General features: G+C 35.9%; 1 protein-coding gene across 4 annotated transcripts in view; it reads right to left on the bottom strand.

The window, feature by feature from the left end:
• Positions 1-12,534, bottom strand: part of LOC145675971 (voltage-gated delayed rectifier potassium channel KCNH8-like) — a 764,648-nt gene that overhangs the window by 142,555 nt on the left and 609,559 nt on the right. For all 4 annotated transcript variants that reach the window (XM_081746796.1, XM_081746797.1, XM_081746798.1 and 1 more), the window contains exon 7: positions 1,514-1,724. In XM_081746796.1, coding sequence (XP_081602922.1) covers positions 1,514-1,724 — 211 coding nt within the window. The remainder of the gene's footprint in view (positions 1-1,513; positions 1,725-12,534) is intronic.

Here is a 12,534-nt window from a genome sequence, read left to right as displayed (position 1 = left end):
CAAAGAAGGATTTTTTTGGAAATTGTACGTAGAAGGAGGTGAAATCGGAAAGAGTATGTGCAACACCTATATTAATATGTCCATATTTTGGAATCTCTTAAGGATAAGACATGAAATTTAATATTTGGACTTGTCATTTAAAATAATTGATCACGTGTTTCAGCATGGTTTTTTTTTTTTAAATTTGAACCTAGAAAGGAAGAAAATGGAGTGGAAACTTGATGTGGAAGGGGGTTAAAAGAGGGCGAGAATTATTATAATTAGATATTCGTAGTTGTATCTCGGAATTCTTTAAGGTTAACAGATTTGAAATTTGGTATTTGGAATTTTCATTTAAGTTAATTAAACACGTATTTTAGGTGTTCTTTTTAAATTTTGACCTAGAAGGAAGAAATGGGATTAATATTTAGGATTTTCTTTCAGACAACTTTACGCATGTTAGAGTGTTATTTTAAATACAAGACCTAGAAGGGAAGAAAAAGGGGTAGGATAGTTTTTATCTAAAATGCACGTACAAGATGCTTCAATCCCGCAGAATGAGGTACACAAAAATATTTCACCTAGGAAGGAAGAAAAAGGGGTGGGAAAATGGTTCACTAAGTTCCCCATATCTTGGGATTTCTTAAGTTTAGAAAATTAAATTTGGTAATTTAGACTTCTCATTTAAGATATCTTCACAGAAAAAAAGAGGTGGGGTATTTTTTATTTGAAATGTACGTGCAAGGTGTTCCAATTCCACAGAGTGAGGTTTACAAAATATTGCCCGCAATAGCAGTGGGGGACACTTGCTAGTTAGATATATGTGCATAGAAGTAGACTACCAGATTAACAGACCAAAAATCTCTATGAAAATTTAGAATATATTCATAGTTATGCACGTGCTTCTCGCTGAAACATTGTGCATGTGCTTCTTGCGAATTCAAATCCAATCCAATCTAATCTAATTTAATCAAACTCAATTCCGATCAAATTCAGTTAATTCCAAAACAATCCAATTCAATTAAATCAAATTCACCCCAAATGCAGTTATATTCAATCAATTTCAATCCAATCTAATTTAATCCAATCCAACTCAATTTAATTCAATAAATTCCAATCTAATCTAATTTAATCCCATCCAACTGAACTCAATTCAATTTAAATCTAACCTGATTTAATGCAATCCAACTCAATTCAATTGAATCAATTCATTTAATTGTTAGAACTCATTAAATATTAGCTTAACACACAACAAATATGAGTGACAGAGAATAAATTATTCTTATTAGTTGAGTATTGATGAGTAATAGAAACCGATTATTTTTAAAATTAATACGAGTGATATTAACTTATGCTCTTTTTATAAAAGCAGCACATTGAACAACTTTGAACAATTCAACTTTGAACAATTTTTGAGGATTGATGATGTAAATCTGGAACTGCCCCGGCTAAACTGAGACATCTGGGTATCTTACTCATAAGCCAACCTTATAGACAGTAGTTAAAACTATTTTTTTTTAAAAAATTAACTTACCGAGGTCCCATTCCTCGGTATTCCGCTGCCTCTCCTTGTCAGCTATGACGTACCAAATGCACGCCAACCAATGGGCGACCAGCGTAAAGAATAACATGAGCAGAGTTAGAATCATCGCACTGTACTGAGAGTATCTATCCATTTTCTGGAGCAACCGGGCCAGCCGGAGCAATCGCGTGAGTTTTAACAAGTGGATTTGGGCTGGAGATCCCTGCAATGAAACACCGAATACAACATTAATTAAATGTATAAATCCACATAATTATTTAACAGTCTCTTAAAGCTTATTAATAATTGTTACACTTAAATATTTTTATAACATAAATATTCATTATGGCAGGATAAAGGTTTATCGGACAGAGAAAAAGCTTTCTAGTCGATGTTATCTTACAACATCCAATCCAACCCAATATAACGAAATAAATCTAATTCAATCAATTTGAACGCAATTCAATCATATTCAATCAATTTTAATCCAATCCAATCCAAATCAATTCCGATTTAATCCAATTCAATTCAATTCAATTGCGATCCAATCCAATCAATTCCAAAACAATCAAATCCAATTCAATCAAATCTAGCCTAATCCAATCGAATTATATTCAATCAATTCGAATCCAACCCGGTTTAATCTAATTCAATCAAATTCAATTATGATTGAATTGAATCAATTCTAAAACAATCCAATTCAATTCAATGAAATACAACTCAATCCAATAATATTCAATCAATTCTAACCTAATATGACCTAATGCAATCCAACACTACTCAATTCAATCAATTCTCAACTAATCCAATTCAATTCAATCAAATCCAACCAATCCAATTATATTCAATCCAATCCAACGCAACTCAATTCCGATCTATACTCCTGGGAGAAGTATACTCGTCCAAAATATCTGACGTTTTAGACCGAATTTCTCTTCCTCTGAATTCAATTAGATCCCCAAATTTCCTCATGACATTGTATAAGTATCGAACATTCTGAGCACCGTACTTGGAACGAGTTGCACTAAAGACATTCAGCTACATAGACAAAACAAGCAACATTAATCTATAATGAACACCTGTCGACAACGTCTAAGTAAAATATTTTCCTTAACAAAGTAATTATTTATTAGAATATTTTACACTCATTTAACGGTTGTCATCTTCAATTTAATATTCACTTATAATTTCTCTCCCTCTTTTACTATTCCTTTCGTTATTACCATTTCCGTTTATCTCATTTTGTTTCCGGTATATTCACACTTCACGCTTTCCATTTCTTCTCCGCTCATTCTGTAATTAAGTTAATGAATTTTCTATTTTCTTCAATTCTTCTTTTCTTCTTTCCCCCACTTCTTTCCCTTGAAGGAAATTGTCTTTCTAGCTAATTCCTTCAGTGATTATACCAGAAAGATATCTCACATTCATAACAAACGGAAGATAATTCAGATTTTTCATTAAATTTAATTACTGGAATAAAATGGATTTTTTTCTTTTATTTTAAAAAAACACTCATAACTTTAATTCTTTTTAATATTATTCGTAGTTTCTTGCGATTGAATTTCTGGTGGAGAATATCGTGTCCGTCGATTTTTGTTTTAGGGGTTCTCCCGATTAATCCTCCATTTTTATTCCACCAATTACTTCATAATCAATCAGCTTCATTAATCATCCGTCACCTTTAGCCTAAAGCAGGGGCGGATCCAGGGAGGGCGATCGCCCCCCAGAAGAGGAAACTTTATTTTATATATATAAATAAAACCAATCCCAAAGTTTGGAGCCCTTAAAAGTAGCAGTATGGCAACCCACCGCCCCCCCAGAAGTCAGTCCTGGATCCGCCCCTGGCCTAAAGGGTGTAACCTTTTTAACGCTCCATGACACAACTGCTGCGTCAAGACTTTAAACCTCAATAGCTCAGCCCCTACCCTAACAGCACAAGATGTGCTACACATGTGCCATTGAGGTGTCCCAGCTACTTTTTAGGTACCCGACACTTGGCACATATGATATTCATGTGCTAAGTATATACTTCAGCTACCTACAGTTTTAGGTACTTGTTACACCTAATTGATATTTGCAACTATGTACCACAAATATAGCATGTATATACGTGGCTCAGTTTCGCACTCTAACAGTCATTTGTTTTTATATCGTCACTTGAGACATATATCTGTCATGTTCTAGGTATGTCCTTTTGGTACATACTGTTTCAGATAACCTACCAGCACAAGATGCCATGCGCCATTTAGGTGTTCTAAATTCATCTCCCACATTTGATGCATTTGTTGCTTCTTTTTTCTAACCGATTGTGTACTAGAAGCAACAAACACATCAACTTTATTAGAGGGAAACTTTCGCCGATTTTTGAAAGTGAATATGGAAGAACCATGAAACAAAATAAATAGACACCCTTCATTTTGTTATAAAATTACATGGCGAGCAGATTTTATCTGATCTCAAACGCTTGTCGTCGAATATACGCTGTTAAAGGAGCACTCTGATTAGAAAAATTCAAAAGACCTTAAGAGCCTGCCTTACTAAAAATAATACGAAAGTTACCATTTTCTTTTGCTTGATTATTCATCAGTGAAAGGAGATAATGAAATGCAAGTTACCACAATCATAGATAATGCTATTCTACAACAGAAAATATGAACCTGAAGAATGTTCAATGTTGCAATCCATAGAAATTACAGTGTTGCCAGAAAAACAATTTCCCTAAAATCTAAGTCAAGGCAGTGGGTAGAGGAATGAACTCAACTGCATTTGATTACGTATCATGTTGTTTTGGTTTCTTGTGAACTACTTTTTAATTAACATTATTATTTAGTTTTAATAACTGCATGTTAAATCTATTTTGTTTATTACAAACTAAACACAACTATTATTTCAAAAGTAGTTCACAGTAAACCAAAACAATATAATACGTAACCAAATGCAGTTGAGTTTGTTCCTCTACTCGCTGCCTTAACTTAGATTTTAGGGAAATTGTTTTTCTGGCAACACTGTAATTTCTATGGATTGCAACACTGAATATTCTTCAGGTTCATATTTTCTGTTGTAGAATAGCATTATCTGTGATTGTGGTAACTTGCATTTCATTATCTCCTTTCATTGATGAATAATCAAGCAAAAGAAAAATTGTAAATTTCGTATTATTTTTAGTAAAGCAGGCTCTTAATAATTTATCTCTCTACAAGCGACGTTCTCTTCTTCGCTCCCGTGGCCTTGTCGGAAGAGCACGCGGCTGGTAATCCAAAGGTTAATGGTTCGCACCCACCCTGGGGTACATTTTTTTTTTACTTGTTTAAAGTGATTTTCAGACTCACCTTAATGTAACACATTACGCATATAGGCAATTTAATATATTTTGGGGGAGTAATTTTGTTGTTCATTGACGCTTACGGCATGGGAAACATTCCGAGCACGTTCCCCAGGTACATGTTAGGCATGTGCCTAAGGGCGGACATAGACTGTGACTATCATTTGCCATCCATGTGATTTCTCTCTCAGAGGTACTGTACATAAGGCACATACTGGACACATTCCCATGTACCTGAGAGAACATGATAGGCATATGCCTGCTATGTAATTGTGGTGTTAGGGTTTTGCATCATGATATTTTTGGGAGGCCATTACTACCCCCCTTGGGGTTGGTATGTGAAGCAATAAAGTAGTCCATTAATGGTAATATCCTTTATGTGTATTTGTTGCTTATATGGAGGAGGGGAGCAAAGTTAGTTAGGGGGTCAGCAGAGCCCCCAATGTGAGAGTCTAGAAATTCGTTCAAACTCCTGGCAGGCGTAGAAAGGATATTCGTGAGATGTAGAAGTACAAATTTAATTTTTATTTTTCGTGTTCTCTTGTGAACAAATGATAAACACGCATGCTTTTGATTTCTGATTTGAAGTATAGAATCCTCGGTGTTAGCCCAGCGCCATCCCAGAGTTATATCATTTAAGCTAAAAGAGACAGAAGATCAATGAAAGAGAATGACTAATGACATTGGTAGGATGAGAATGTGGGAGTAAACGGAAGAACCTCAAGAAAACCACAATATGGTTCATCACAAAGTCGTATAAAATAGATACACATTTTTCAGTCTGGAACTATTAAGTTTGGAAAAGTACGAGTAAATATACAGTTTAAACTCAAACTATTAAGTTTGACAAAATAAATGTAGATTTTTTCAATCTATGATCACAAAGTGGTGGACTATTTGTCGTCTAGTGCCATTTAGTCAAGAATTATACAAATTACTTGAAAAAATGTGTATGTCTCTCTCCAATTAACCAGCGCATACCTGGTTTGAATCTAGTTTTTCACTCATGTCCAATGACCATAACAAGAAGCAAAAATGAAATATTTCAGTTTAACGTCCCACGTTTATGTCCTTTAGGCTAAGGGAGATGGATGACTAAGGCAAGTGAACAAAGATAGAATGAGAAAGTGGGAGGAAACAGGAGAAACTCCGAGAACACCCACGGTGTAACGAGTCCATAACGATTCGGACGTGATGCTGTCCATCACAAACGTACTTGACCGGGGATCGAAACAGGGACCTGATGCACCAGAGCTAAGCGCTCTATCACTGAGCCACCGTGCCCCCTCGTCACAAGAAGTAGTTTAAGAGCAACCTACCTCTTAACTAAACGTTTCAGATTGGATGCTATCCAGTACTACACTTGCTGCTCTTGTTCTCAGTAAACAAATCTTCTAAATGTATTTAAAGCTTTTGATTTTAAAAACATTCAAAGTTACAAAGTTTAAATTGAATTTAAATACTTTCGAAGCGTTTAAAGACTTAGTAAAGAGTTTCAAAATTACAAACTTTTAGTTGAACTCTAATATATTTAAAGCTTTGAATTACACTCTTTAAAATTATAACTAAGTCATTAACAACACGAATGGAAACACGCAAACAATAACATCGGTTAGCTTTAGACAATGGTTAAAATACAGTTACGCTACTCGTGTATTCATAACTATTTGTACACTGTCAACATTAGTTTACTACACTCTCCCAACCTTACCCTCTCCTCTTCACTGCTCTATCTGTTTCTCTCTGTCTTTTCTCTGATCGTAAAAGTGTGCTCCTGCGTCAATACATCAACGGGCTAGAAATGACTATTACAACTGTTATTCACTGCTATTTCTCAGATTCAAAAAGTGTGTTCCTATGCTATACCAGAGGCGGATCCAGGACGGACTTCTGGGGGAGGCGGTGGGTTGTGATATTGCTACTTAGAGCTACTTTTAAGAGCTCCAAACTCTGGGATGGGTTTTATTTATATATAAAATAACAAAGTTTCCTCTTCTGGGGGGGGGGGGGTGATCGCTCCGATCGCCCCCTGGATCCGCCACTGTGCTATACATCGGTCAGTTAGAAATGACTATTCTGATATTACTCACTTGTATTTCTCAGATGGTAAAATTGTACTCGTACGTCGTACACCAATTTCTTAGAAATAAGTGTTCTAATTTTACTCACTGCTATTTCTGAGATTGTAAAAGCGTACCCCTACGTAATTCAATCGTCAGTTAGAAATGACTGCTCTAATATTTGTAACTCCTATTTCTCAGAGCGTTTTCTACGTCAAACACCGATCAATTAGAAATGCCTGCTCTAATGTTACTTATATTTCTCAGACTGCAAAAGCGTATTCCTAGGTTATACGCCGATTAGTTAGGAATGACTGCTCTAATGTTACTCATTGCTATTTTTCATATTATAAAAGCGCACTCTTAGGTCATACGCCAATCAGTTAGGAACGACTGCTCTAATGTTACTCAGTGGTATTTCTCAGATTGTAAAGCATATTCCTAGGTTTTGATAAGTTAGAAATGACTTCTCTAATGTTACTGATATTTCTCGGATTGTAAAAGTATATTCCTACGTCATACACCAATCAGTTAGGAATGACTGCTCTAATGTACACACTGCTATTTCTCAGATTGTAAAAGCGTAGTTCCAAATTATACTCCGATTAGTTAGGAATGACTGCTCTAATGTTACTCACTGCTATTTCTCAGATTGTAAAAGTGTGCTTGTACGTCATACGGCGATCAGTTAGAAATGACTGCTTTAATATTACTCATTTATATTCCTCAGATTGTAAAGGCGTGCTCATACATCGTCATACATTGGTCTATCGGAAATGACTATTGTAATGTTACTCACTGCTATTTGTCAGATTTTAAAAACATGCTTCTACGTCACACATCTGTCAGTTACAAATGACTGCTATTGACCTTGTTGAGCACATAACAAAAATATCTCGGGTTCATTAACTCAAAATGCTCTTGCCACCGCTACAAAGAAGATGTAAAATTATCCGTTTCTTCCCTATCTATGCACGCGATCTCTATTTGCGTCATACTGCACATGATTTCACATGCATATCTCATAATATATTTGCAGTAAACAACTACTAACCATAATTAACTGTTTTAAGTCCTAAGACAATAATCACTTCCAATTATGAAATGAAGCAATTTCTTCATTTGATATCTTTCTGTAACAGCGTCATGACTCGTACTTCAAATAAACAGAAATTCATATACTTCATTTTTTAAATATTATTTTATGAATATGTACATAGTTTAGTGTTCTTTATTTATTTCAGGTTTAATTTTTTGCTAAAATGTCTTCATGTTGCATGTATGTATATTAAATTAAAACAAGTGTTACACGTAACAACGAGAATTATACACATATTCAAATTAAGGGCGTGGCAAATTGGCGTCACTTTGTTAACACATCATTACTTGGATTAGCAATTAATTAGTAATCTTTTAAAGCAGAAATTAGATTATATCGTTATGTACATCAATTTTGAAAATCACTATTTATTTGTATTAATACATGTATGATAAAAATAAATTAATTTCAAAGGCACTATTAAATATAATGGCAGTATTTAAATATAATCTATCAAGTAGTTATAATTAGATTATATCGTTATGTACATCAATTTTGAAAAATCACTATTTATTTGTATTAACACATATATTATAAAAATAAATTAATTTCAAAGGCACTATTAAATATAATGGCAGTATTTAAATATAATCTATCAAGTAGTTATAATTATAAGCAGTGGCGGCAATTGGACTTTAAAAGTGGGGGGGGCAAGACATGATCTGAATATTTGTATATCAATGTTAGTTTTGCTGGTTGTTTCTAACACTTTGTTTGACGAAAGGTTGTATAACTAATAGGATACTATATTTTTTCTGTTAATATGCCGTATATCCTATTTCATATTTTATTAAGTACGTACTAGCCCTCTGTACTCTTAAATAACGAAAGTGTAAGAAGAGATTTGATTCCTTGCTCATGAACATTTTAAAATTCTATCTGGAAAATTGTGTGATCAGAGTATTTAATAACAAATTTGCGAAACAAATAACAGAAAGGATAATATTAATCATAGTAATGAATAATGAGGTTTGTTTTTTACAAGTTAGATTGAAACTGGGGATTAATGAACAACTTATATTTTTAATTCCACACATGCTATTAAATGTATGTTATTACTCTTTGAAAATGAAAGACAGTAAATGCTACAAGCATATGCTACGACATTTAAAGAAATACGCAATTGTAATATTAATTGCTTTAAATTGCAATTAAAACACTATTCCTGTAGCTTTTCTTAACTCCACAGGAAGACAAATAACCAATACGTACTCACGCAACGGCAAATATTATATGGCACCATTTTTTTTCTATGAACCAGTAATACATGCAAAAATTTTATTTCCAAATGAAACTATATGCATTAAGGGGTCATTTAAAAAAGTGAGGAGCAACAGTCTCCTCTTGGTCCCTCATTGCCACCCCTGATTATGAGATTTTATTGTCCATAAAATCTTTAAGTTCTACGTTCCATGGTAATGCCGGTTAGGCTAAAGAAGACGATCATGATGAGAAATGAATGAAACGGTGGAATAAAAGAATGTGGGAGGAAACGGGAGAACCCCGAACCCATGCACACAGTGTTTGTCCACCACAAAGCTCACTTGGCTCGAGGTGGGGTCGAAGCAAGGACTCCCATGCACTAGAGGCGAACGCTCTACCACTGAGCCCATTTACTGACCATTATTAAAAACTAATCATTACTTTACTTCAAACTTTCTGAACCACGTTGTAAATTATTGTCAAACTTTTAATTGAGTTTAAATGTGTTTAAGCTTTTAATTCAATAAATGTAGTTAAAATTTCAAACTTTTATTTGAATGTTTAAAGTGTTCGAAGCTTCTTAATTAAGTATTTAAAGATATTCAAAGTTGCAAGCTTTTAGTTGAGAATTAACATGTTCACAAATTTAGTGAAGTTAAAAAAACTTAGGTATAAACTAAACTTTAATTTATCACAAAATTTAAGAATTTAAAAGGCAAATGAAGTGAAATCTTTCAGTTTAACGTCCCACGATTATGCCCGTTTTGCTAAGGGAGACGGTAGTTAAGTCAAGTAAATGATGATGGAAGAATTTGTGGTGGAATGAGAGTGCGGGAGGAAACGGGAGTATCTCGAGAAAATTTATGGATACGAGGTTGTACACCCCAAACATACTTGGGCGAGGATCGAACTAGGGACATCACGCATAAGAGGGAAGCGCACTACCACTGAGCCACAATGCCCCCCCCACAGGAAAAATGAAATGAAATTTTTGAGTTTTACGTCCCACGATTATATCGGTTAGGCTAAATGAGACGGTGATGATGAAAAATGGATGAAATGGTGGAATGAAGAAAGTGAGAGGAAACGGGAGAACCCCGAGAAAACTCACGCACACGGTGTTTGTCCACTACAAAGTTCACTTGGCGGGAGCAGGGTTTGAACCCTGAACCCTATGCATCACAGGTGAACGCTCTACCATTGAGCGATCGCGGGCCTCCCACAGGATTTTAAATAACGTTTTAGTTAATAGTAAAAAAACGGACATTGAAAAAAATATTGTTCATAATCTGTACAGCATAAGCGATAACTTCTCATAGAACGAGATAGACGTTAAAAGTGCATCTCTAATGATAACACGCAAATGAGCGTCAAGGGAGTACGTAGACGACCAATCCGATATTCCGTGCAAACTGCGCTGTGGGAATGCTTATCTGTAACAGTCTAATTTGAGGTCAACGTTAGATGATCCAAGTATCCTCTGAAGTTTCTGTGCTGAGGCAAGGAGATAAGGTAATAGTGATGCTAAAAACAGACAGTGTAACTTGGTATACTCGAGAGAATCTTTCAGCATAGGGGAACGGGAAGACTTCAAGACATATTTCCTTTGCTTATGTGACTTTGTTGTCAGCGTGACAATACTGACAACTCTATTATCGTATATTTAATGGGGTAACAAGTCTCATTTAGTTATGAAGACGCCTTTACTTGCTTGAGGGGTATAAAAATGATTATTTTCCACAGAGCTTGTATTCAATACGTCTTTAGCTTCCAAACAACAATGAATGCATACGAAGTACTAGTGAGAAGGCTACCAAGACGGACCAAGAATATGGAATTATAATGTCTACAATGCCGTTTATGAAAATTGAAACACCAAGAAAAGCATAAAAAATGAATTTTAAAGGTAAAAAAGACCGACTATAGTAGGTCTCATAGTTTTGGGGCTATGGATCTTTAAAATTGATTTTTTCATGTTTTCGGCAGCTGTAACTCCGAAAGGAAGCATTTGTGCACACAGATTGATCTATACTTTTTGTCTTATCTTGGTGTCAGGAATCACCTCCCAAACGTTGTCGATGTTGTTTTGAAACACCCTGTATAAGCGGAAAGAAAATTAAACCATGTATTCGCTGCATGACTACACAGAAATTATTACAATTTTAAAATTGTACAACATTTGTAGCCTTGATAAATCAACATGACGTGGTGTCTCAGAGGCTGAACCCTATGGTTTCGAATCAAATAGTCGTTAGGTGGGTTCCTGCGAAAATTGCTGATCACGCTACTCGTATGAGAGGATATAAGACAGCGAGACTGTTCACTGGATGACTGTGACGGAGAATGTGCCGACAATCAGTATCTTATACATTCTTGATATGCGACATGTCAGGCGACTGTGCAGGCCAGGAAAGCAGCATCATTCTTTACAGAAAGTTTATATATTAAAGGATCGATGTGCCTGGACTAGTGCTCTCAACGGGTCGGGTCGGGTCGGCTTGAAGACCGACCCGACCCGACCCGTGACCCGAATTGACTGACCCGACCCGACCCGAGTGACCGACCCGTGATCCGATACGATTGACCTGACCCGACAACTCGACTCGAGCTGACCCCATTGACCTGACCCGACAACCCGACCCAAGCTGACCCGAGTGACCCGACCCGACCCGTAACCTGACTCGAGCTGATCCGACCCGACAACCCGACGCGAGTTGACCCGACCCGACCCGTTTGAGAGCACTAGCCTGGACATTGTCCTGTTGAATGTGAGTTCAGAGTTGTCTGAAAGAAGGATAATCATCTCAGCTTCTGGAACACTTGCTTGAAGTAATGTTCACTGATGAGATTGCGCTTAAGCTAAAATAGCGTATTGTACTCAATTGTAGTCTACATAAGCACATTCGTCCATTATGATGCTGGCTAATGCTGGAAGATTGTATTCACCACGATAGCATTTAACTCATACGCGACTTCCCCTGTAGGACAATTTGAAACAATATTGGTCCAAATTGCCCTACAGGATTTACCACTTAGTATGCAAGTGAAGATGTTCATTAGTCCCCTGAAGCGGTTGCGGGTGAATAGAAGTTGACACAAAAGCATGCATACTGCCAGCCCAACATTCAGCATCGACCGTTGAACTGTCTACGCAGACAAGTCCACTCCTGTTTGCATACAGAAATGTCAAAGTAGCACTGTAATGACATTATACAGTGCGTCACTCACGTGGATACAAAATATCTGTTATATCGTGGTGAGATCGTGTTGTGCTTTACACTGATTGATTGCTGCACAAATGTAGTTCCGTTTATAGCTTTTGTAAACGCACCAGTGTCGTGGCGGCGTT

The sequence above is a fragment of the Thermobia domestica genome, chromosome 18 (assembly GCF_964235325.1).
Source record: "Thermobia domestica chromosome 18, izTheDome1.hap1.1, whole genome shotgun sequence".
NCBI lineage: Eukaryota > Metazoa > Arthropoda > Insecta > Zygentoma > Lepismatidae > Thermobia > Thermobia domestica.
The sequence above is the reverse complement of the archived record's forward strand: the minus strand, read 5'-3'. Positions and strand labels throughout refer to the sequence as shown.